At 46.9% G+C, this 27,372-nt stretch overlaps 1 protein-coding gene across 1 annotated transcript; it reads right to left on the reverse strand.

Annotated features, from left to right (window-relative positions):
• NDUFA10 (NADH:ubiquinone oxidoreductase subunit A10) lies at positions 1 to 27,233 on the reverse strand. Its single transcript, XM_027907658.1, has 10 exons — positions 27,148 to 27,233; positions 26,419 to 26,587; positions 25,726 to 25,941; positions 25,048 to 25,134; positions 23,662 to 23,783; positions 22,607 to 22,686; positions 19,505 to 19,559; positions 15,339 to 15,424; positions 9,979 to 10,087; positions 1 to 431 (listed from the first exon to the last, which is right to left on the reverse strand). Exons 1-10 carry the CDS (start codon positions 27,220 to 27,222, stop codon positions 363 to 365), a joined length of 1,068 nt encoding a protein of 355 aa, XP_027763459.1. The 5' UTR covers positions 27,223 to 27,233; the 3' UTR covers positions 1 to 362.
• Positions 27,234 to 27,372: the final 139 nt, after the last annotated feature.

The raw sequence follows: 27,372 nt of genomic DNA on the forward strand, positions 1-27,372 counted from the left end.
TTAACTTCACAAGAGCCAGGAGGATACAGGTTTAATTTCTCTCAATTCAGCAGAACAACAGTAATCCTGTATAATAATATGCCACAGTCTTGAGGAAGAGAAAGCTCAGCTCTGATCTTAAGCCTGCCCCAGATCACTTTGCTATCACACACTGACTGTGCAACACCTGAAGTCCTGAGTTCATCAGGGAAAAACAAACCAGGATAAAGTGGTTTTCCGTCTCGGAGACTGTTCCCTTCAGCTGGGGGTGGAAGGTGATTTAACCAGCGTTTTCTCGGTGCTGATGTGGAGCAGGTGCACTGAGCTTGGCTCCTCTTCTCTCAAGTCCCGTGGTCCCTCGTGGCCAGGGCTCCCCAGGGCCCTCACTTCAGCCAGATCCACTTGTCCCCCACGTCGGCGTTGTAGCCCTGCTTGTACTTGCGCCCAGGGAGCTGCAGAAAGCACAGAGCTCGGTCACGGACATTTCACTCCCCACACAGGGTCTGCAAGCGCCTCGTGGCATCTGCAGAACTCAATCCTGAGCTGTGCAGCTGAAGGGGGGGACCCAAAAAACCCACTATGCCATAAGATATATATATATATATATAAAAATTAGGCCAGTAATCTCTACAGCATATTCCACCTGGATTCATCCAACTCCTCCCCAGTTTGAGAGATGACTCCTCTCGCTGTATCATGTGGCAGAGGAATTGAATCAGTCAGTAGAACCTCACTCCAAAATAGGCACCCACATTATTAAATACATGAAATACTTCATGCATGAGATACCGAGTTAATTACCACATTAAATTAAACCATTCAAATGCAACTGCAGATTTAGCCTTCAAGAGCTGAACTTAAGTTCATTAAAGCAAAAGCAGTATGGGCCTGTCTTCCTCAGCAAAGCCAGAAAGCACTGCTTGGTGGAAAAAACCCAAAGTTTCTTGAACCCTCTACCCGAATGGCAATGGTGCCCTGGGACCTAAAGCAACAACCTCCGAGTCCCAGGTGTAGAAGCAGCTCCCTTTGGTAAGCACTGGCCACAACCTGAAATGCCAGAGATGGTTAGATCCCAGCTCCAAAAGCAGAACCCATCTCCAGAACCTCCATTCCCACCTCTGGGAATGAAGAAGAGACAGAACATGGTGTTCATCTTTGAGCTCCAACACTGGACTCAAGAAGCAAATCACCATAAAAAAAAAAAAAAAAAAAAAGCAAATTAGTTTTGTGAGAAAGTCTGAAGCAAGCAAAGATGCTGTAATAAAACTCTTCCTTTAAAAATAAGCTATCTGCTGGCAGCCTTTGTAATAATTAAGCACAGATCATCTGGTCTGTCTCCACACAAACACTGGTTTCACTCAAAACCCCTGAGTTGTCCTGATAGTTTTTCCTTTCCAAAAAAAAAAAAAACCCTGTAAGAGTATCCTGTTGTAGAGAGCTGCCCCTGCAGAGAGAAGCAAGACCCAATCTTGATAAAAATCTATACTAAGGCCACAAAAAACAGCTATTTAATCAAAGATGAAGCCTGTTGTTTTGAGGAAGTGGAGGGCTGTGGGATTTTTTTACTTGAAGGTCAAAAAATAAGACACTTCTTTCCCTAAAAAATCAAGCTAACAGGAGACTTTACCTCCTTCCTGAGACACTCCCCACCCTGCCTTGTCACAAGCATTTGTGATCAGCTTTTCTGAGGCTCTTCAATTAAACATCTTGTCTAAATATCAGCAGAAACCACACAGTCCTGTTGAGAGTTCCCCCTGCTGAGCAGAGAGGAGATGGGAGATGAAAATACCTGATTACTGTCTCTGCCCCACGAATCTCCAGCGGTGAGCCAGGGAGGACACCAGACCTGCTGTGACCAGCCTGTGACACAAACACAGCTCTCCCTGCCCCTCTCCAGGCAGCACATAATTGGCCCTTTGATACTTGAAGAGATTTCCAGATAACTAGATTATTAAAGCAACAGGAGATCTCTGGGAAAAGACAGGAGTTTACAGTTTTGTTTCTGGGTAAATCTGCCCTCTTTAGAAAAGCTACAATATCAATCCCAACAGAACTCAAATTCATTGTCCAAAACAAATTCCCCATGTGCCTTTGCTTAAAGACATGCAAGACATCAAAGCAAATGTTATAATAAGTATTCATCCATAACTCCATCCTTCCCAGTGGGCCTTGGCAAAGGCAGGGGGGTTTGGAGATATGTTACAGCCAACCTGTCAAAATAGCCAAAAAAAAGGGAAGAAGACAGAGTAAACAAATCCCATACTACCTAGGAAGCAGGATGATGTGAACTGATGTTCTGTGCACAAGTGACTTCCCAAAAATGGGCTCTTCAAATCCCACGTTTTACAGCTGGGATTGCAGTAAAAAGCCCTGCAGACCCAGGCAGGTTTTTGCAGACCACTGCAAAGAGGAGGGGTAAGAGCAGCAGGGAAGATCAGGGGATGCCAAGCAAGGGGTAGGATATGCTTCTCCTGCTGAAGTTGGTGCTCCAAACTGCACCCAGCTGAAATTCCTGGGCTTGGCCAGCACGAGGGCAGGGATGGGAACAGGCAGCCAGCCCTGAGGCTTGCTGGGTTTGCAGCCAGACTGCCCAGCCCAGAGGAGAGATGATGGAAAAGAGATAGGAAAAAGCTCCATGGAACTTGCCAGTAGCTGAGAGAACAGAAAGGGATTGAATATTCACCCTCTCTTCCAGTATAAATCCCCTGGAAGTGTCCAAGGCCAGGTTGGACGGGGCTTGGAGCAGCCTGGGCTGGTGGAAGGTGTCCCTGCCCAGGGCAGGGGTGGAATGAGATGAGCTTTAAGGTCCCTTCCAACCCAACCCATTCCATGATTCTGTGATAAGAGAGACCCCAGCAGACAATCCCAAGGGCTCATCCACATCCCTGCAGCAGGAGATAAGGCTGAGCTCCTGCCAGGTCACTGCCAAGGAACAGATTTTTCCACTCCCTGGGAATTAGTAAGACAGAGACTCAAGCCTTGGCCTACTGCATTACACTGAGCAGAACCCAAGGGCTGGCAGCGAGGGTTGTTTCAAGAAGGATGTGATAAAATCCACCACACAGAGCATGAAACCCATGAAATGAGCTGTACCCAAAGGCAGGGCCAAGCTCGAAGGCACCGAGCTGCTCAACTTTAAAGGAGCATTAGGAACAGAGATGAAAACAAGACCCTCTCATCAGTTAAATTAAGAACCTGCCACAGAAGTGTCTGTCAAAACTATAAACATGATGAAAAGCCCTATAAAGTGGTAGAGGCTGTGGAATAGCAACAAACAGCTTCAGCCAGCTGTTTGTTATCCGGCTCCTCCGGATAATTCCACCCCAGCCATGCGCAGGTAGAGCTCTGGAGAGTTTTAACAACCTGAAAAGGTTTTGTTTAGAGCCTGTCTCGTTTTCCAATGTTTCAGGAACAGAAAGAATTACGGATTTTTGCCTTCTATTCCTGTGTTGCTTTGTGCTAATGGCTGGTCTGCAGCTCCAAGAGATCTATAAATAGCCTGTTTTGAGCAGCACTGATCAAAGAGCACTTAAAAGCAGAGTCATTACTCTGCAAGCTCGGGCTCATTCATCAATACCCAAACCTCATCCTTCAGTGGCTGTTTATAACAGCCACAATAATAGCCCCTTCCATCACTGCTGTTAGCAGATGACTGCTTTTTCCAGTAGAAATCCTGACTTCCAGAGGTTTGTCAGTGTTGCTGGCACACAGCTAAAATCTGAGAGAGCCCAGGAAATGGAGCTTCATAGATTGGCTGGATTCTGGAAGGGTTTGGCTCCCCATTGCTCTCCACAAGTACCCAAAAGGAGGCTGTAGCCAGGTGGGGTCTCTTCTCCCCAGCGACAAGAGGAAATGGGCTCAAGTTGTGCCAGGAGAGGTTTAGGTGGGATATTAGGAAGAACTGCTTCACTGAAAGGGCTGTCCAGCCCTGGCACAGGCTGCCCAGAGCAGTGGTGGAGTCCCCAGCCCTGGAGGGATTTAGAAGCCCTGTAGCTGTGGCACTTGGGTCAGTGGTGGCCTCGGCAGTGCCAAGTTTACAGCTGGACTCAATCTTCAGGGTCTTCTCCAACCTCAATGATTCTGTGTCCCAGAGCAACAGCTAAAGGAGGGGAGGGGGTATAAAACCTCCCAAACATACATTCAAGGTGTGCATGAGCTAGTTTCCAAAGGCCTGGCACACAGAGATGTTTGTTCCAGCCTCACTCCTGCCATTCTTCACTCAAACAAACCCCTTGATACTGTTGACATTCCCTGCGGCCCAAGAAACAAGGGTGCTCAAAAGCTTTACTGAATTGAGGTTAAAACAATTCCAGTTTGCTGAAACTGTTCAGTGAATGTTGTCCTGCCCTTCATTCACTCATAAAAAAAAGACAGACAATGGAAATCCTTTGGAAAGAGAAGTGTCCATAAGGAGCACCAGTTACCCACAAGAGTGCAAATCTACTGCAGGAAAAAGCCAAGTAACAATATCCAAGTCACAGCAGCACAATTAGACATCTCAAACTGACATTATTTCACAGTTTAAGATCCATGGAGATGTTACCCCTCTATTAAATTATATTTCAATTAATTTTAATTTAATAGAGGTCTACCCTGGGGATCACATTCATCCATGGGTATGGGATTAAGAAGGGTCTGGGAAAGGGAGGATGTGCTCCAACATGAAGTGTTTCCATTCACAGGGCTCAGGGACAGACTATCAAGTTGAAATGGATTATTTTAATGCTAGTGGGATTTGTCCTTTTGATTTACACAGGTACCCAGTGCCTGGGACAGCAGAGTCCATCTCCTAAAAAAAGACAGATACAACCACCTAGACCAAGATTTGAGACAGTCCCAATGTCTCTCAGGTTCCTTCCCTTCCATATCTGGGATAGATATCCCTGCCAGCTGCCCACAGTGTTTTTCATGGGAAGCAGGGTGGAAGCTACACATTTCTAAAGCAGAAAAGGGGCTGCTCTCACACTCTCTCCATACGTACAGGACTGGTGAGAGCAGAGCAGAAGTGGGAAGGTGGGAAGAGAAATTGATCCCATGCCTATTCCTGCCCTTTTCCAGGTACCCTTCAGGAACAACTCTGTCATTCCCAGGTTTTAGTTACTCCTCAGGTTCTTCTGGTCTTACTCATACCTAGCCAGGCAACATCTTGCTATTTTACAAAGGGCTAAAAATATTTTTGCAGAGATAAAACAGAAAAAAAAAACACCTTAAATTAAGCCTTTCCTGATTTATTGTGTGTCTGTTCTCATTCCTTCCTGGATTCAAGAGCAGACAGGGCTGGGCATTACAGCTGTCAAACACCTCCTTTAAAACAAGAATTAGGAAAGGGGATCTTGATCCTAAAAACACCAGAAACTTCATCAAGCCAAGAAAAAAAAAAATGGCAGAAGAGGGAAACCAGAAGGTTGTATCAAAGACAACAGCTATGGCAATGATCCCAAACATGGAGAACAAACATTCCAAAGCTCCCTGCTCCTGCAAAGGCAAGAGTTGATCCTGCTGTTGATCCAGACTCCAGCTTCCAGAGAGCTCAAGTATTTCTTCTGTGGCTCTTTTAGGAGATTTATGTGTAAGCAGGAGATTCTGCACTCTCAGAGGAGATGGGAGAGCTAAAGGACTTCCTAACATCCCCTTCTGCCAGCAGCCACCTTCAGCCCCTGCAACCACAGTCAGGGCTGCACTTCACAGGCCACTGGGCCACCTCAAACCTGGAGAAAATCTTCCCTTACTGTTTGGGCTACTTATGACCCTCTCATTGTAAACACACGCTCTTACACCCTTCCTTTTGGGCTGTGGGACAGAGCTGACTCACGCTGCAGGTTCACCTTCCCATCGCTCAGAAACTCCTTCCCTGCAACCACCAAAATAACCGGAGGAACGGCAGACATTGCACACCAGGGGTTCCCTTCCTAAGGCTGCATTCCTTAGGAAAAAAGAGGAATAAGAAGCCTTGGGAAAGAGGGTGGGACTCTCCTCCCCTCTAAGCTGTTGCCTCTTCTCCCCTTGCTGCCATGCAGCACTGCAGGGGACTGCCAGCCCCACGTTCCCAGGCCCTGGGGCAGAAGGGAAGAGGATGAGGAGCAGGATATAAAAATGAAGCTCAGCAAGGCAGCTGAGCAGGTGCAGCTGCCGTGGAAGGAGCCACAATGCACCTCAGAGCAGTAGCCAGGTCTGTGATCAGCTCAAGCTTTCCTTGCCTCATGGTCAGCACCTCTGTGTTCCAAAAGCAGTCTGCCACTAGGGAAAAAGGTGTGGGGACAACAAGATGAGTGCCTCCTCTTACCTTTCTGGGGCATAGGACGAGGGAAAATGGCTTCACAGTGACAGAGAGCAGGGATAGATGGGATATTGGGGAGAAATTCTTCCCTGGGAGGGTGGGCAGGCCCTGGCACAGAGTGCCCAGAGAAGCTGTGGCTGCCCCTGGATCCCTGGAAGTGTCCAAGGCCAGGCTGGACGGGGCTTGGAGCAGCCTGGGCTGGTGGAAGGTGTCCCTGCCCGTGGCAGGGGGTGGAAAGAGATGGGTTTCAAGGTCCCTTCCAACCCAAACCATCCTGGGATTCTGTGTCTCCATGAATTCCAGCAAACAGCTGCACTTTTATGTGCACAGAAAAGCACATGCACGTCAAAGAAGCAGTTTCTCCCACCCCAGGAGATGCAGCAGGGCTTGCCAACAGCATTCAGAGTGTGAAGTACATCAGCACATTATTTAAGTACACTGATTCCATTAAACACAACCATTTGTTTTCATCTTCACTGCAAACACATCTGCCTAAGTGCTCCAGCTTCGCCGGGCGCACACGGAGTTTGGAGCGTTATCCGTGGGGATTGTGTGCAGTTGGAAGAAAGCAGAGAGATGCAGCAGTTGTTAAGGAGGAAAAAAAGGGCAGTCAAGTCTTTACTAGTCTTACAGTTCCTAAAATAATGTTGCTTCACCGAAGAATGAACGTGCTTATCTCTGATCTACAAATCCTGACTAAAAGGTTACTTTTCCCTTGCCAGAAAAGCATCCTTAGAAGTTTGTGAGCGCCTGAAGAGAATGACTGGACCCTGCCAGGTGACTTTATGGTACGAGGAGGCTGCAGAAAACCACCTCCTCAGACATGAAAAGAACCTCAGAGAACAAATTTAGAGGATATACATAAAATAAAAACGAGCTTCTAGTACTCAGAGCTATATGTGGCCACCTCGTTATTTTATGGAAAAGCACACATACTAAAATCTTGAACTCTGAAGAGGGTTTCCTCCTCCTCCTCCTCCTTCTTGGTTGCTTTTAATGAATATTTTGAACAAAATCCAGCTTCTGCCTGGGATTTGTAAATCCCTGAAAACCACCATTATTAGGCAGCATGAGTTGAGTGCATGCAACTCTGAAAGGCACAGCAGTTCCCTGCCTATTGGCACCACGGAGGATTTGGGAGTAGTTACAGGGGAAAAGAAAAAATCCCCTACGCAAATCATTGTATTTACGTGGTAAACATCATTACACCAACTTTGAAAGCACGCATTTCCCACAAGGAAAAGTTCAAGTTCTGTAATTATCCCATAATTAAGCCTTTACTTACAAGTCACGTGAGCCTAAAAACCTTTATCTTCAGATGCCAAAGTGGCAGCACAGTTTTACCAGCCTTGCAAGGACATGGGCAAGGCAAGGGCTTACAGTCCCCTCTCTGCAGACCCAAAAAACATCCAGAGTCTGCATGTTTACAAGCTCCTCTGCTCTCTCTGCCTGTGCAGTTGGTCTCCTGCTGTGTCACCTCTGCAGAGAGGCCTTGTCTGAGAGGAAAAATTCAGACCCTCATTTGCTAAACCAAGTTAGAAGGAAAAAAAAAAAACCAACCAGATCTTCAAAGTTTCAACACAAAGAATTTAATCCTCAGAACATAAAACAGCAGGTGGGGCTGGCTTTGTGTTTCCCCTTCCAGTAGCTTGTGGAAAACAGGAAAACTCAGCATCTTTTGCACTGTGCACCATCCCTACAGAACCCCCCCCCCACCATTCCTCAAGGATAACAAGTATTAAACATTCAGAAGAGAGAAAAGGAGGATTACTATTGCCTAAATTTAACAGAACACCTCCTGAAATGTGCAACTCCTCCTTATTCCAAAAGACATTATCACTTTCCACAGCACTTTCCTGAATCAGGGCCTGCAATCATGCCTGCAGAAGGGAGATTATATTTTGGCAATTTTTTTTTTTTTTTTTTTGCTCAGCTTCAGCTGTCAACTAACTGGCAAGGAGCAGAGCCGTGCAAGAGCACAGCCTTCCCTCCCAGGTACCCACATTCCTACTCCTAAGCATCCCTTTGCTACATCTGCAAGGCAAGTCACAATTTTCCCTGGCAGCCAGCTATTTGATGAGCCAGGACATTCTCAGTTCCTTGCCAGCACAAAGAAGGATGTGCTGTCGTGCAGCCAGAGGGAAAAAAAAGGCTTTCAGAAGTCTTACCCCTGGTTCTCAGCACACAGCACCGAGGTCACACCTTGCTGTGTGTCAGGCAGCCTCAGTAATTCCCAGCTCCACTGCAAAGGGACATCTCAGCCCAAAAAACCCCTCTCATCTTGGGGAAGAAAGGCACTGTCAGTGCAGATGGATATTGTGTGCCACAGAAAAGTCACGCAGCAGATCCTTCTCAAATCTGTGCTGCACAGCCACAGGCGTCTCTTGGAGTGAAGGACTCCAAAAATCTTTAGTCTGAGCTTGAAGCTTTGCGTTTAAAAATGCGATAGCACAGAGAATGAAATTCTGAGAGCAAGTCCTCTGCTGGACTAGGAAGTTTTCAAGCCCATTAGACAACCTCAGCTGCTTTCTGCTGCTTTAACCTTTAGCTTTAGCCCCTTTTACAAGCTGGAAAGGTCACATCTCAAATGAGGCAGAACAGCGTGAGCCCAGGAGCCTCTCCACTACAGTTAGCTGAGGAGGAACAGATTATGTGGAATATTCTGCCTATTGCAGAAGAAAACATTGGTAGCTCAGAGTTTCCAAACAAGTCCATAAATCTGTACCTTACATTTTCATTTCAGTAAGAGACTGTATATACTAGAAGGAAAAGAAAAATGACTCTGTTTTGATTATGCAAATCATGGTTTCTAACAATTTATATTGTATATTCCTCCCTTTGTCTTCAGCAATTGCTTAGAAAATGAAAAGATGCAGTGGCAGAGATTCCAACCCAACTGGAAAATAGATTATAGCCTGTAACTTCAGCTTGGCCAATCACTTTAAATTACCATCAACTTCTCCAACGAGCATTTTCAATACCTGGGCCTTGGGAAAGCCCCATGTGGTGGGAAAGGACCCCGTGCCAGGTAAATCACAACCAGCACCAGGGCAAAGCGCTCAGTGGGCTGGAATCCGTTGTCTCCAGGACCAGCAAGGCAAGAGCTAATTAAAGCCTTGTGTGGGAGCCTGCGGGAGGTGTAGGAGAGTGTGGGGCCACAACGGGCTCTGGATGCGTGCCCACGTGCAGAAACACACTATTTAAAGCAACAACAGTTTGGAGAAGCGATGCAACATTCATTCCTCCTCAAGAAAAACACCCCCTCCCTCAGCATTTTATAAGAAGTCGCCACAGGTTTCCAATTTTCTTGTTTGACTCAACGGATTATTTCAGATTTCAGAGGTCAGAGACCAATCAGGGCAGGAAAAACAAAACCAAATGAAAACCACTTATCCTTTAGTTCACATCTAAAGACCAAAAAAAAAAAAAAAAAAAACAAACCACCAAAACACACAAAAAACAAACAAACAAACAAAAAAACCAAACCAAACAAAAAAGGAAAAAAGAAAATCCACTTATGAAACAAGCCATTTGCTTCATTACTGCTCTCGTGGGGAAGGCAGACTTCAAAGAGGTGGGGATTTGGGCAAAATCCAGAAGCTGCTCTTAGAAACGTGCATCCCCGTGCAGGAGCCTGGCAGGCAGGCGGTGTCCAGGACAGCGAGGAGCACCCCCAGGGGTGTCCCCTGGCCCCCCACACCCACCCCCTCAGCACCACTCACCGCTCGGTACTCGTAATAGATCTTGTCGAACTCGGTGCCTCCAATGGTGATCTCTGGAATGAAGACAGGGATGGCTGCGGGGTCCAGCACTGCATTTTTGTCCTGGACACTGAGGGGGGAAAAACAGGGAAAAGAAACAGGAGCAGCTGGTTCACATCCTGCCCCCAACAAAGGCAGCAGCAATTCCCAATTTGACCAGATATTGCTGCCCCATCCTGGAAGCGTCCAAGGCCAGGCTGGACAGGCGTTGGAGGAGCCTGTGAGGGTGGAAGGTGTCCCTGGTGGAACCTGGTGAGCTTCAAGGTCCCTCCCACCCCAAACCATTCTGGAATTCTAAGATTAAAAGAATTACTTCTCTGTTAAATAGCACTTTCAAAGGTTTTGGTCTATTTTCCAGTTATGACAACCATTTATCCGTTTCCTCACACAGATACTGCGTTTTCCCCCTCATCCTTGTCTCCAGTTTGCTCCTGCTCCAACTTCTCCCTCCCTCTCCATTCCCTCCTCCAAGTTTTTTCTCCATCATTCCTGAGAGCCTCTTCCATGAGGCGCTTCTGGCTTTTTTGCTTTATATAGGTAAGGTAAATACAGAATTTTTACCGAATCCCCCACACATGATCTTGCTAAATTCCCATCCTAAATGGATCAGCACTGAGGCAATGGCAGAGTTTGGATGCCTCTAGCATCCTGCCTGGGAAGAACCAGGGAAAACTGGCTGCAGCAGCTGCAATGACAGATATCAGGATCCACCAAAAATCCACACTGCACAGCACCAGCACTTTCAGATATCCCGAATTTAAAATGCCTGAGAAACTGCTAGAAAGGCTCCTGCTGCCCGTGGTGTCACACACAGGCCCACAGTGCCACCTGGACGCATTTGAGGAAAATACATCCATTTCCAAGCAACACTGCCCAAATCCTAAATTCAGTGTGAGAAACTCTGCAAATTGTGTTGTTTTCAGTGAATTGCACGTCTTCACAAATATTGACACGCACATCAAGCACATTCCCCCAGCAAAGCAAAGTTTACCGCCTTTAAGAAATTAACTTTTTTCCCCTGAATCACAAACTTTGAGACCTTACCTCCCAGCACTGAAGAGCCTCGACAAATAAACTAGTTTGTTAACGCATCCTGACATTCACACTGCAACCTATCCTACTGCAGACAAGCTGGTAAGGAAATACAATAATCCAGTAAAAGTCAAGATGGGAGAAGGTGAGGAGAAATGACCAGCTTCAACACTTAATGATAAATGGATAAGTGACCAGGTCCAAATGCTTCCTGCAAACTGTGACATTATTTATCCTCACCTCCATTAAATGTGTATTTCACGTGCCAGAAGTCACAAAAATGAGCCCAGGCACTTATGAAGAGAAACTCCACACACAGAAACCAAGTCTAGGAGTCTACAGTGTACAGTTCATCCATTCTTTCCTGAATCTCAGCCAAGTGGCAACCTGTGGAGGACAATTCCCAGGCAGAGTTTATTTTAATTAACGGCCAAGATGGCAAACCTGCTGCTCTTCAAGCTTCTTTGCTCTCACCGTACGAGAAAAGAATGAAGAGCTAATGATGGCTTCTCCAGGCTCTGCTCTGCACCTCCAGAAACAACTTGGAATACTGACTAAAAGCACACCCAAAGACACCTGCCACAACAGCGTCCAACCACAAAACCACAGGCGCTTGCCAGGACTAATTCCCTGCTCAGCAGGAAGCATTTAAAGGCACCTTTTGTGTTTCCTTAGTTTTCTCTCTCCCCCTTGGGAGAAAATCGCCATTATTTACTCTTTTCTGAGTCTTTACCACACTTTCTCGAAGCAGCTCTCCTCATGCAGCACTTTCCCTACGAGACTGTGTCACACTTCAAAGGTAACAGAGCATGTAAGTGACTGTGTGGTCCCAGTCATTTAAGAACATCAGATTTTAGCTCACATAACCCTCTTATCCAGGGTTCTTCCCACAGGAATCACACCTGGAAGTATTCTACAACCATGGGTGGGTGGCTCATCTCTTCTCCAAAAGCACCTATTACACACCTAATTCACATTCTGTCCAGCATGAGCAGGTGCTGAGGAATCAGGACGGACACATTCCTGCTTTTTTTTAGAGGAGGAACTCCTGCTTCCCTCACAGACAGCTTCCAGCAGGATACACTTTTTCAGGGAGCCTGCAGTGGTGACACACAAGTAGCTGAGGTTTCGCTTTCCATCAGCGTATGAAACGCAGTCCCACAGCAAACATTAGAAAGCCTGATGAACCCTGCCAAGGGGGGGGGGGGGTAAGGGGACTGCTTCAAAAAAACCAAACAAACCAGTCAACCCTAAAAAATACCCTGAGTTTCCATAGGCTGGGCTGTGATTTCTCAAAAACCCCAAGTGACCTCCCTTCCAAGCTAAAAGCACTCACCGGCTTAAGAGGCAGCCACACAAAACCACACCAAGAGTTCAATTCTGTGTTCCTACAGGAAAGTTAATTTTCCTCCTTCTGCCAAAGGAGCTCAGATTCTTCCCTCATTTGTCCAGGCAGAACAGGAATTCCACGGCCAAGGTGAGCCATGGCCACTCTCTCAGTGAACAACACTCACCATCAACACTGAGAGCGTAAAAAAAAGGTTTTGCAAGAAAAGCAGGTCTGCAAGAAAAAGGGGACAAGGTGCAGCAACAGCTCTTCAAACCTATAAAAGCTACTGCGAAGAGGAAATTACAGAGAAGTGTTTCAACTGAAGCAAGAAGCCAGGTTGGACGGGGCTTGGAGCAACCTGGTCTAGTGGAAGGTGTCCCTGAATTTCTGGTGAAGTGAGAATGAAGGCTCTCTTTCCCTCACTCCCAAGTTCACTGCTCTACTTCTACCAGGTTATTCTCTACCAAATTCTGAAGGAGCTGCAGGGATACAAGAGATTTAGCTGTGGACTTGTCTAATACAACAAGCCACAAGCAGTAAATTTTCCCCACCAGCTGGTAAAGTAACACAGGCAACACCACACAACCTACAGCTCTTCATCCCAAAACATGATGTCTTTTACAGTGTGTGTGGACAGACTGATTTTACTGGGAAGGGCACAGATAAAAGTGCCTGAGATGGTGCAGTGATAGCAGAGGAACTCCTTGAGACATTTAAAAAGCCAGAATGGTTTGTGTTGGACTCAGCGAGGAAAGAAAGATGTGAAGATTATCCTCTGAGGGATCCCTCCAGCTTCCTGACACAAATATAACCATTTTTACCTTTTCCCAAGAGATCCCACAGCCACACTAGAGCAAGGGAGAGCACTCAAGGGCAAGGCAGGGAGATAAAAGGGCTCATTATGCAACTGATTTCACATGGGTGCGGCTCACCGGTCTGATTAGCCGACTGATTTGCATTAATTAGTCTGAGGCCCTGCTGGGGCTTTTGTGCACTAGACTCCTCTGTATGAGCAGTGAAAAAGTTCTCCTGAGCCCTGCCCATCGATCCCAGTCCCCCAGACACGCTGGTAACAAGCTGAAGGTGGAAGAGAACACCAGCCCAAACCAGCCCCAAAACCTGGGAGGTCAGCAAAGGAAGCAAGTGCAGATGGAAAAGCAAACAGAGTAGAACTTATATTAGATATTGGCTATTAGGGAAAATTTCTCAACTGAAAGGGTGGTCAGGCATTGGCACAGGCTGCCCAGGGCAGCGGTGGAATCATTGTCCCTGATATTATTCAAAAGCCCTGAGGATGTGGCACTGGGGGACATGGCTTAGTGCTGGGAGAATGGTTGGGCTCAACGATCTCAGAGGGGTTTTCCAACCTAAATGATCCTAAATACCAGCTGGAGCCTCCCACAAACACCCACGAGATGGCAGCACGTGCCAGCACCCCAACAGGCACCAGGAACTACCTGAAAACCCACTTTCTGAAGGAAAAATTAACACAGGCATTGGACACCTGCAAACCTGCCAAAGGCTGGGGACCACGAGCTCTTTGCTACCTGGGCACTGGAACAGGTGAGGAAAGCATCAGCCTTAAGGTTCATGGACTAGCACCTGAGACTGGCATTGGATGCTTAGGGAGGCAGTTCCAACGAGGGAGGCACACAGCAGCCTCCCTGAACTTCTGGAGGCAACATGAGAAAAGATTATATCCAAACCCACACATTTTTACAAAGAGGCCCTTCCCAGGCTGCCCAACACATTGCCCAGGACTTCCTCACAGAATTGTCCTGCACAAAATTGGCACAGGATGTGCTGTCACACCTTTACCAATGCCCTGACAGCCCAGCACCAAATGAAGATGCAAAAGGCAACACCAGGAGCTGGACTCGAAGATCCTAGTGGGTCCCTTCCAACACAGGGTATTCTGTGATTCTGTGACTTAAATAAGCAGTTCATTGCAGTGTAAGATCTTAAAACAGCCACAAGCTGCCAAAAGAAGAAATTATTTTGTATTATCTACAACGACAAGAGCCTTGTACAGGAGATCCTCTCACCCTCCTCCAGGGTTCAATGAAAAACTGAGCCCTTAAAGCAATTTATTCCCTTCTACAGCTGCAAAGTTGAATTTTCATACAGTACTTGAATACCCTGCTCTAATTGAATGCTTTGCTTTAACTCCCTCCTACACACTGCAATTAATAATCCTTTCTTAATACCTGCACTAGTGGGGAGCTACAGGAAAACAAGCAAATTATTTTGTCTTTCAAAGGAAATCTGATTGTAATAATTTTGCAGGGTCTAAGTCACCAGATGTTACCCTCCAATTGCAACACAAAGAAACCTTGTCTTACATAGTTAAAAGGCACCCAAATCATGACTTGTTCCCCTCAGACACCACCCAACACTGCTCTTCTGCAGTTTCTCTTCCCTCTCTTGATAGAAAAAAACATAGAAAAGGAACACAGTCTGTCATTTCAGGAGGCATTTGAAGTAACAGTAAAGTAACAGGCAAAGAATGTCAGAAGCCTAAAAAAAAAATAAATGTTTAACTTAGTGCTCCAATGCTTGTCCCAATAAAGACAAAAATTCAGGGACAGATAATCAATTAAAAAAAATCCCCGTGTTTCTGTTAAATCGCGAGACAACCAGAAATTATTGAAAATAGTACAACTCCTAAATTTTGTTTCAAAAAATGTAACTACACTGCACTGCTACCTGCACATTCAGTCTAAAGTTGGATGTCTTCACATCCAACCAGGCAGACAAGGATCTTTCTAATAAAACCCAGCCTTAAGTTTGTCTGGAGTCTCTTGTCTAATCAATCAGCAGCAAAATGTTCCATGTTCCAGTGCCAAGCCCCAGTACTGCAAAATGCAACCCCCCCACCTTCAAAGACCCAAGGCTTGGACCATTTTCCCCGAGATCTGATGCTAAGAGATGCTCAGTGACTGCATGACATCACACTTACTAAAGTCTCAAGTGGTGGAAAGAAACGTCATCCTGCTCCAGCCACGGCCCCTTGTCAAACTTCAGGTACTCAATGTCTTCAATGATCTGGGATCAGAATGGGAAAGGTCACACACTCAGAGGTGGTTTGATTAGAACATCCAAAAATCCATTAAATCGTCAAAATAGATTATTAAACAAACGAAAAAGGCTTCACTGCTAGAGCTGGTTTAACAAGGCAAATGTTTAGAGAGAACATTACCATCTGCCATCCTGTCTCAGGAGGTCCTGCCACAAGTACTGGGCAGGCACAGCTCTGGAAGATCCTGGTGCTTTCAGCCTTGGATATAGGGAATAAGCTGTCTGCAAGGTGCCTCATTTCCAAATTCTTACCTGATCCAAGACATTCTTCCTCAGCCTGCTGTTGGGGCTGGAAAGCAAAGTAAAATCCCACCTCTGAGGGATAACGAGGAGAAAGTGGAAATAAATCTAAATTTACCCCTGGTTTTGTTACAAAAAAAAAAACCCCAAAACGCCATGTTCCATAGGACACCTGTGTGGTGTTGGGTTTATTTCCAAAGAGGCTCAGTGGCTCATTCACTGACACAAATGGCATTTGCCTCTGGGTGCTGTGTGGTTCACATCACAGAAACAAAGGCATGTTTCAGGCTGGGAAGCTCAAACAGAACTGGAGTAGCTGCACTGATGACCCCAGAGGCTCAGGATTTCACTGTCCATCAGGACCTACCCAGGCATGGATGATCCCTGAGCAGAAAGGAAAGGTAACACCTATGGCTCAGCACCCAGAACCCTTCAGACAAGGACTGCCAGCTCAGCAAATCATTCCTTCAGCATCCCCAAACTTATCAACCCCAGATTTGAGCTTTATTTACAGCCTGGCTCCACCAGAAAACAGATCTTTGCTGGTCCACCAGGTAATTGCTCATCACACATGGCTGGCTGGAGCTGAAGGAAACCTGAAGTGGTGTCAGGGGGATGCACTTCAGGTGCATGATGAGGTAGAGACAGTGCCTTGAAGCAACTTGGACTGTTACAGCTCCAAACATCCCTTTCCAGAGGCCTTTTTTTCCAGATGGAAAAGACAAAGCTGTGAGGTCAGGACCAAAATCCTGATGATACACTGTCAGATCCATTGATAAGTAAGCAGATGCCAGTAATGAAAGATAAAATAACAAATGAAAAACCCTTGTATTCCAAACATTAAGAAATAAAGGGAATAATTATAGTGGGTTTAAATACTAATTTTGCAGAGAAAGTCTTAAAAAAATACAGCTGGCATGACACCACCAAAGCATATTTGGACTCCAAACAAGTTTAGATAGATCAGAAAATCATCAAGGTTGGAAAAGCCCTCTAAGATCATCAAGTCCATCCATTCCCCCAGCACTGCCAAGGCCACCACTAACCCATGTCCCCAAGTGCCACATCCACACGTTTTTTGAACACTTCCAGGGATGGTGATCCCACCACTGCCCTGGGCAGCCTGTGCCAGTGTTTGTTCACCCTTTCAGTGAAGAGGTTGTGCCTATATTCAGAGTAAGTGTTCTCTAACCACTTTTAATGCCTTACAAGGGGGCAGCTGGCACACCAGATACTGCAGGTGTGAGCACAGAAAAGCTACTTTTCACATAAAGTTAGTCCAAAAAGCCATAACCGATTTTAATTATTCAATTTAAGAGCTGAACTCCACCATACTTTCCTTTGCCTACACAAAGTAATTCCTTCTCTACTCCACAGCCAGGCTGTGGAAACTCACTGCTGCCTGATGACAGGACTGATCACAGAGTTGCTACAACAGGGCTCAGAATGTGTTCCAGGGGAAAGAGGAATCTGCATCCAAATTAGTTTTTTCTCACTGCTATTATCGTATCAGAGATCTCTCTCCCAGCAGCTCATCAACAGCGGTATCAACCTGCCAACCAGAGAGAAGAACGGCTGCTTAATTTATAAGGAATGTCCTGGCACCCCCTGGGAATCAGCAGCAAATATCCAGGGCTTTCAAAACAACATTTGAACATAGAGCTAACTTTGTATTCCCAGTTTTACCCTCATGTAAAACCAGTGTGAACCGCCCTAATGAAGCTCATTTCAGCACTCACCACTACCAGTGTTAATTACAATGTGAAACCCCAACTGACCTTTTTAAAAGACACTTAGAGAATCATTTCTAAGCTGTGTGTCTGCCATGAGCAAATCAAAAGTTATTAAACTCCAAGACCATAAAAAATTAAGCTCCCAAATCCCAAATAATCTGTAGATTGAAGCGAGCTAATGACCATCGCTGCCTACCAAGAGGATACCCCTGTGCAAACACACACCTCACAGGCCAAATCCCTCCTGCCAGCCTCTATTTCCCAATTCCTACTGTGTCATTCCGAAGGTGAACTGAATCTGAAGAGAAAAGGGGGAAAACCAGCTTTATTCTTTGAGGTAAATCAAGTACCAGTATCTACCACCAGCACCCAACAATCACATACATCACGGACTTGATAATCTTAGGGGTCTTTTCCAACCTTAATGATCTTGGACTTTAACTTCCAAATGCTAATCCTTTCTCTAGTCCAGATTTGTCCAACCAAATTAAGAACTCCATCAGTGCATCTGATGACCCTATTTACAGCGATGGCTCAAGACTGCTGAGCTTGGGAGACTCCCTACTTGAACAATAAGAGCTTTAGACTGACTTTAAACCCTGATTTAAGGGATTAAAATCAAATCTCTAGCAATGGGGTTTACCACAAAAAATCCAGGGAGGAAACAAGCTGCTTTATTGTGACCACTTTAAGACGTGTCCAGAGAGAAGCAAAGGGAGAAAAAAGGTAAATAACCCCCCATCCCAACTTTCCTTCTACCAAACATCTCTGGATACTCTCTTGAAACACCGTGGTTTTCACATCTTATCTTTGCTTTTATGTTTTAATCCAGAAAAAAATAACTGTATATTCTCATCCACATCACAACCTTGTGATGTCATTGGAGCTCAATTTTTTCTGTATTTTTTTCTATTTATCTGCTGTCAAACTGAAGCCACCAGGCCTTTTTGGGGGTATAACCCCACACTGCCTCACAATAATCTAATAACCTCTATTATCCACTGCAGGAGAATCCAAAAATCCATCCACAACAGCACAGGACCCAGAATGTGACACACAGCCACAAAGGGAGCCAAAGGCCTAGAGACCCACAGCACTGCAGCTAAGGGGGGAGGGGGTCAATTTTAGGACCAGAAAAGCCCTTATCAATATTTTCTGCTTCACAAAGTCCCATGACCAGAACTTTGATGGACACCATGGCCAAAAAAAAAGGTAACTTTTGCCTGATGAAGGGTCATTTAAATATTAAAAGGAACATCCTGATATGCTAATAAGATTAATGAAGTACATGCTACAGTCCCACTGAGATCACGTGATACAAACACAGGAGGAGAAGACTGGGCAGTGTATAAGGAGGGTAGAAATTTCATCTAGTCAGGATGAAGACCCAGAAAACCTTTGGAGACAGTCCAGGGGCTACTCTCCTCTCCCTCCTCCCAGGCAGGGATGACTCCTTGGTGAGCTTCCACGTAGGATTATCAACATCATATTATTGTTATTATTAGAGCTTTAGCCCTAGAACTGAAATGGACCCACTACAAACCTGTCCAGGACCACAGAAAACTTGTCGCTCTTTCCATCAGGGAACAGCATCTACAGAGGAAAATTAATGATGGAGAAGCAAAAGGCTTCTGTTATCCCACCAGTGACCCTCCAAGAGCAGGAACATTCACTGAAATAAGGCAAATTATATTAAATTTGCTCCAGAAGAAGTAACATAGTTGAGTAGGAGGAAGCAGTGATCTCGTGTCAATCCTGTCTCATAAGACAGAGATTATTTTTAGCAATGAGAAGGCAGTTTTTTGGCTTGGTCCAGGGTGAAAGTGTCTTGCAAAACCAACAGCAAAAAAAAATTGCCAGCTCACACAGATGAAAAATGCAGGGTTACAAAGCCTGGAGCAGCTCTGGGAACACAGCTCTTAGCTATAACCAAATCATGACTGGTTTCTGGAGAGCAACAGCTATTTGATCACCTTGGCACCAACTTCCACCATCCTGACAAAGTGACACTGATGGAAGCAATCGAGTTCAGCCCCTGCACAGAACAGAGAGCCCAGCCATGCAGCAAACTCACCTTCTCCACGTCCTCGGCCTCAGCTGCCGTGTACTGCAGAACTTGACTGTTCTCGCTGCAAAGAGGGAAGACACTGAATTCCCCTGATCCAGCTGCTCCACCCACCCCCTGCCCTGCTCCAAAATGAACAGAAACAAAGGTGAAAGGCACAGACACCGAGCCAGAATCAGGACAACTTTTTAGAACGCTCACAGTAATTCCTGTTACACCTGTCAGCTGCTTCTTTCCTGGAGGAAAATTGCTTTTAAAGGGCAAATGGCCTACGGAACCTATATAATTTCCGTTCAGAAAAAACAAAACCCACACCTTTGAATTTGTTTTCATTTAATGAATGTGGCTCCTTGCCCCACTTACAACTGCCCAACCTATTTGAAGCTAAGTGAAATTTTCAACCAGCCTAACTCAAAATGTCAGTAGACTTTCCTTTTCACAAGTACATTACTACCTGTGAGTAATTTTTAGGAGAATACATTCATTGGTCACTATTCACTGAGATAACTGAACCAAAACAAACGCAGGCAGCAGGATCTGCAAGTGTACAAACATTTTAAAAAGGTAATGTTTCCTGGTTACAAGACTGTGTTGTTAATCATCCAGCAGCCTCCAGGGAAAAGGCACTTGCAGAGCAGGGCCACAGAAGGAGTTCCTAAATGAACGTGTTTCATACTACACAGGTTGAGCTGACCGCAGTAAAAGCTGTTCCCAAGCCTGCTCCAGCTGGAAGACCTTTCCTTTAGCTAACAAATTAAGAGATAATAAGACAGAAACCCAATCTGCACATTGTATCAAAAAACACACAGCCAGGCTGAAGGGCAAGGAGGAAAATATCATAGAATCTCAGATGGTTTGGGTTAAAAGGATCTTTAAAGATCATCCAGTCCCACCACCTGCCATGGGCAGGGACACCTTCCACTATCCCAGGTTGCTCCAACCCAGCCTTGGACGCTTCCAGGGATGGGGCAGCCACAGCTTCTCTTCAGTATCAACCCAAGGGAGAGGTCAGACTCGAGCAGAGCCTTATAGTGGCAATTGCATTAACAACGCAGATCAAACCACTTGATCCCATCCCTTGATTTGACTCTGCAGATTATCAGGGCTTCATTAAGAGAAAACAGCTGCTCAGTGACTCTGCAGATTATCAGAGCTTTCCTTAAGAGAAAACAGCTGCTCAGTGGAAGCAGTATGGGATATGAAAGGGAACACTGGCAGTCTTAAGGCTCTGGCCCAGGAAAAGGGGAAAAAAAAAATCAAACCAAAAACCAAACAAAACCCAAGCGCTGTCTGTTCCAAATCACCAGGCAGCACCTGCCACAGCACCCAGCTCACAAATCACTACCCATAAAAACATTAAAGACATTCATAAACATGCCAGACTAGAAAGGTAACACCCATTTTAAAGCACATACCCACTATAAAACACTTTAAGCAGCATCAGGTTGCTCCAGTTAAACAGAACAAGGTAGAGGAGTTTTGCCCAGTAACAAACTGCATTTCAAGAGAACAAGCAAACTTTAGCATGAACACGGAAAGCGTGCAGGAGTTTGCTCAGCAGTGCTGTAATTCCTATTTTTAGACTGTCTGAACCAGATTTTGGGCTCTCTCAAGAGTCAGGGAATCAGTGTCTAGGCAGACCAAGGAGTGACAGCCAGGTGTAATCACAGCTCGCTGCATCACTGCCAGCAAACAAACAGTTAAAGGCAGTTGTGGCTTCTGTACTGATCCAAGACAGGAGCCATCCTGCGGCCCAGGGATGCACAAAGCTGGTTTCACACATTCCCAACTGTCCCCCATCAAGGGGACAGAGACAAAGATCGATGTGACAGGTCACTGTGAGCTCGTCCGCTGACAGGATGCCAAGCAGAGGGTCTGTGCTTAACAAGCGTACTGACCATGCACAGACAAAGGGCAGGGAGTTGAAATCCCAGCAGGATTTAGGATTTTGCTTCGCTAAACACCACGAGATGTATCTGGGGCTCGATCTGATCCAAAGAACAAGCAGCATTTTTCTCCTCGCCAATAAACTCGAGCAGCTTCGCCCCCAGGGGGTGGCAGTCCCAAGGCTTCCCACCCTCCCTCCTTCTCCATCCTTATTCCCTGTCATTCCCTGGCTGTGGGGGACACAGTGGGAGGCAGCTGACCGTGTACATCACACCAGCAGCTCCTGCCTGCGTGAGTGACAAGCTCAATATCCACGTTATTCAGTTCAGTTGCTGACAGGGCCATTACACTGATGTACCTGGAGCAAGAGCCAAGGGGAGACAGGGAGGGTAAAAACCACCTGAGGATGCACTTGGATTTCACTGGAACTCAACAATCAGCCTCATGCACACAATATGAGGGACCCAAGGCTGCTTTTAGATTTTCAAGACAATGTGATTTTTGATGGAGCTCTTTTATGAGAACCGGGACGGATGGCAAACTACTTCATCTCAAGTTCACAAGGAACACGTTTTTGCTTCCCAGCTTGAGAAAGCCAGGGGAGCCCAGAAAGTGACAAGTGGGAATGGTTTCCTGCTGACAGCAGACAGGGTTAGGTGGAACACTGGGAAGGAATTCTTCCCCGGGAGGGTGGGGAGGCCCTGGCACAGGTTGCCCAGAGAAGCTGTGGCTGCCCCTGGATCCCTGGGAGTGTCCAAGGCCAGGTTGGACGGGGCTTGGAGCAACCTGGGTTAGTGGCAGGTGTCCCTGCCCACGGCAGGGGGTGGAATAAGATGGTCTTTAGTGTCCTTTCCAGTCAAAACCATTCTGGGATTCTACGACAACAGAAAGGAGTTTTTGAGAGAAAAATTCCAAAACTCTCCAAAGAGACCTGAGAAAAGCTTATGTTGCATCACACTCTCCTCAGGTCACACAGATACACGTCACTCCTAAATTAATCTTTAATTTTCCACTGTTGGTATCAGGCTTTTCTGATGGCAGAGGTTATTAAGTACACACATTATGCCATGACTGCAACAGCCCACCATCAGGACATAACACTGCACCCCCTGGCACAAGGAGGATTCCTCCCACGACCTGATCTGCTGATAGTGGCAGATATTTTCGGATCTGCACACATTTTTACTCAAAGACTTACAAGACAAAACATTTTGATTTGCTAACCTGATCTCTGGAAGGAAGGTTTTCTTGTAAGCATCCTCAATGTGCTGGAGATAGGAAGGAGACACCTTTTTCTCATATGGCTAAAAACAAACAGAAAACAATGTTGTGGAATTAATTTTCTTTCCCTTTCCTCCAGTACAGGCTCCAGCCTAAGCAGGAGGGCTGCTCCATCACCTGCCAAGGGCTGGAATATGCAAACACCCAAGTGAACCACAGAAACATTAACGGAAGTCTCAAGAATTAAGAATTTTGGAGTGTTCAAAATTCCTTACATGGCATTCAATACCTAGAGTAGCCCTCAAAAAGATCAGCTTTCCAAGGAATGATCCATCCTTGTTACCTGCACATTCAAGGAAGCTTTAGATAACCATCCAGAAAATAGCAGATGATTGTCTGAGTCTACCTTTTCCATAAGACAATGGCAATGTGCATCCACATTTCCACAGTGTCAGACAAATGCGTGGGGAACCAACCACTCCAAAAAGAAATCAACGCTTTCTTTTTAATCTGTCAGGTTTTCCACACTGAAACACTTCCCTGGACAGCATTTCCCCTTACCTTTGAACAGGGTAAACATCATTTAATCCTCAGAACACATCGGAGAACAGCTACAAGCACACATCCAAACATCACAGAAGGGGGTTGGGGAACCTCCAAACCTAAAACTTTATTTAGATTAGCGACTCCCCAAAAGCACCCTGCAGGTTCGCTGGCCCAGGACTAGTTGGACAGCTCAGTAACCCAGCAGTCGTTTTCTGAATTTCAGGAAGTTCACTGAACCTGCTGATCCCAAGTGCCTCACACACGAACCTCAGCACGGGTGTGAAGGAGCAGTCAACTGGGAGACAGGAACTCCAGCTGGGCTTCTGGCACGCAGGAATGACACACAGATAATCCTAAAATAACACTGCAAGCTGCCTCCTACCTGGGAATGACTCCTGAAGCAGCAGCTACAAAGGTTCACACATCAGGGTGTGATTACAACAGACATTAACAGGCAGCAAGAGCGAGAGATAATTAAGAGATAAATAAGCAAAAATAAGAGAGAAAATTACCTTGCCTTTCTCTTGAATCCTCTTCTGCACCTCTGGGACAGGCACATCTACATAAATGACCAGGTGAGGTGGCAAGAATTCACAGATGCTGATCTCTTTGATCTCCTTGTAGTGATCAAGGCCTGTATAAAATACAAAATAAATCACATTCCCCACCCTTGTATTTGCAGTCTCCTCTTCTTGGCTCACAGAGTGAGTCCAGGGTAGGCTTTTCCTCAAAGAGGATCCAAGAAGTTCACAGAATAAACAACCCCCAGATTAAAACAGAATTAAACTATGAAGCTACATGCACTGAGATCTAAGAATTTAAGCCCAGCTTTATCAGAACAGGCAGCAACAGCTCAGGAGCTCAGTGCCCATAACCCCAAAGCACAGAATCCCTCAGGTTGGAAGGAACATCCACAAACCACCTGGTTCAACCCCTCTGCTCAGAGCAGGAATCTCAGCATTTCCAGGAGAGACATCCCAGGCAATCTGCTCCAGGATTTGACTCCCTTCACAGTAGGAAAGGGCTTTTCTTTTTTTTTTCTTTCAAATGAAACTTTCTGTATTTCTATTAGTGCCCCTTGTCTTTTGTCCTCTCCCTGAGTGCCCCTGAGAACAGACTGGCTCCATCCAAGAGTGCTCCCCATCCCTGCCCTCCCAGTTATTCAGACATAGAAACACCACCAAGTATTTATAAACACACTCCTGAACCTTCTCCCCTCCATCCCAAACCCCAGCTCTCGGAGCCTCTCCTCACACACTGGACATTGTTTCTCTGTGGCCCTTGGCTACACTCACCCCAGTAAGTTCACACTTTTTCTCAACTGGTAGCCCAGAACTGGGCACAACACTTCAGATTTGGAGCATCCTGGTGGACACAGTGGTGGCTCATATTCAACTTGGGGTCCATCAGGGCCCCCAGCTCATGCTCTGTGTAACTTCCTAGACAGTTTTTAGCTCTCAGCATACTAAAGTGCCTGCAGATAATCCTTCCCAGGGGAAGGACTTTGCATTCCCTATTCTAGACCTTCCAACCACTTCTCCATCCTCTCCATGTTCCTCTAAATAGCACCAAAACCACGGTGCATTAACCACTCCCCTCCCAGTTTTGCATCACCTGCAAGTCCCCCAGGGCTGCACCCTGGTCCATCATCCATGTTTGAAACCCAATATAAACCTGGTCCAGTCCCAGTATACTCCCCAAAGCCTTGGAGAAAAGCTGGGAATCTCATGGCTTGAGGTCAGTCCTCGATGCACAGAGCAGCCACACGCGAACAACTTGTTATCTAAAGGGATCCCAAATTCCAAGCAGGCATTTCTTTCTTCCATTTTAAAAAGTAAACTGCCACACTTCTGACAGATTACGGTAAAATAACCTCCTTTTGCATGCCAGGAACTCACATCTCTTGTGGATATATCCCTCCTTGAACATGGCATCCAGGAACACGAAGTCACTGTAGGGAGAGCGCTCCAACACCACACCTTGACCTGCAAGGGAAAACAGGCTCCAGGTTGGAACAAAACCAGCTTTAAGGCCCCTTCCAACCCAAACCACTCTGTGATTCTCTGATTCTAAGCAACAGCATTGGGATAAAAAACCCTTTTCTCACCAGGAGACTCTCAAATTATAACAAAACCACCACAGAACTGTATTTAATGAAACCAAAAAGACTGAAAACAGTCACCACCAGGAAGTAAGTTGGGAGCCTGTGCAACTCACAGCTATCATGGCATCCTTAAAATGCCCTTTTGAAAATAAACCACCAGGGATTGCCAGACTGAAAATAATTAAATTGGTAACTGGTGAGTGAAATAAGAAACAGGTGTGTGCAAGGCAGTTTTCTAAGTGTGCTGTTCCTATACTAAGAGGGGGAATATGTGAAGCTGAACAAAACAGGAGCCTTTCATTTTAAAATGCAGAGAGTAGCAAAGCACTTTGAATCTCCCGGGCTGGAAGGGACCCACAAGGATCACCAAGTCCCACTCCTGGCCCTGCACAGGACACCCCAACGAGCAGGTTAGTCAGGACTCGAGTCAGAAGTTAGTTTAGGCCTGAGGTCTGTGCCCTGTGAGCCCCACCTGTGCTGAGCAGGTGCTCCAGGGCATCAGCGTACTGCAGGACACGATTCCCGAAGATCCAGGCCTGCAGCCGGTAGGAGTGTCCATCAGGGCACTTGGGGTCTGTGTAGAACCTCTCCATGTTGCAGAAGCCATTGAACTTCTCGGGGAGCAGCGTCCCATCCCCGGAGATCCTGTTCAGGTAGTGGATGTCGGCCTCCGGGAAGTGTTTCATTCCTGAGGAAAACAACCTACCAACTGAGCACCCAGCCAAGGAACAAGTTGTGTTCGTTTACAGCAAAAGCCTTTTAACACACAGTTGTTCTTTAAACAGCTCTGAAACGACCCCCAGGCCTCTGGTCTATCACATCAGAGAGCAACAAACCCCACCTTTAAGCACTGCCCCCTTTCACCCGCCCCGGTGAGAGCTGAGCACAACCTCAGTGCCACCAAACCCACCGTCCTGACCCCCCCCTGCACATCCACAGGGAAAAACCAGCCTCTCCAGGAGCCCACTGACCCCATCAGGACTGGGATTTCACTCACAGCAAACCCCACCCACACAGGCATCCTCACCCCAGGCATTACCATAAACCCTCCCCGTTCCCCAGTTAATTAAGTTCAGCGAGAGCTGCAGCTTTGGTGAGCTTTCCTCACAGAGCTGCGCCGTTAAACTCCACCAGCTGCCAGAGGAACAGCCCCAATAAGACATACCCAGTTTCTGTGCTATCTGCTCTGCCAGCTTGCCCTTCCCAGAGGCCAAGTTCCCCTCCACTGTGAAGACTTTGCTGTGTTCCGTGAACCTCTTGGTGGTTCTCTCTCCCAGCATGTAAGCCAGCCACCCATACTGCAAGTTCCGCTCAGGGCTGCTGTGAATTCTTGCCTGGAAGAAAACACAAGGGAAATCAGCACGTCTGGGGGGCTTTTTAAACTGGAAGTGCAGCCTTTTCAGACCTACCACGAGGAATTTCTGTGCAGTGACTGCGGCACTGACATTTCAGCTCAGCCATTCATTCTTCAGGCTGGGAAGGTGGTTACGAAATCAAAGGCGGGGAAGACAGAAAGCACGGACCAATTCTCAGCGCGTTTTTAGGAGGGGCTGCTCTGCCAGAACCCGACACGAGGACCCCAAAACTGCCCAGAGCGGCCGAAGGTCACACTCAACAGAGCGTGCCCCAGGGGAGACCCGGCATTATTAGGCTTTTTGCTTACTGTTTTGATTACCGCCAGGCCGCAACAGCACTAAACCCTCTTCCCAGTCACCCAGGAGAATGTCCCATCCCAAGAGGCAGTCCAGCCGGGCATCCCCCCCAACGCCCTGCCCGGGCCCCTGGGGGAGCCCCGCACTGCCGGCGGTGAGCGGGGGGCCCGGGCCGGGCCCCCCGCTCACCGCCGGCAATGCGGGGCTCCCCTATCGACCCTGCCCGAGCCCCCCCCGCTCACCGCCGGCAATGCGGGGCTCCCCCAGGGACCCCGGGCGGCCGCGGCCCGGCCGAGCCGGGACACCCACAAGGACATGGCGGGGCGGCGCGCGGCGATGACGCAGCGCTGCGCGACGAGGGAAAGGGGGCGGGGCGGAGACCCAGGACGCGCCCCGCCCCCCCGGCAGGCCGCGCCCATTCGCCTGAGACCACGCCCTCTTCCGTCGGCGTAGGCCACGCCCCGCGC

The sequence above is a fragment of the Empidonax traillii genome, unplaced genomic scaffold (assembly GCF_003031625.1).
Source record: "Empidonax traillii isolate 1590-97213 ecotype Southwest subspecies unplaced genomic scaffold, ASM303162v1 scaffold1517:size97247, whole genome shotgun sequence".
Lineage (NCBI taxonomy): Eukaryota > Metazoa > Chordata > Aves > Passeriformes > Tyrannidae > Empidonax > Empidonax traillii.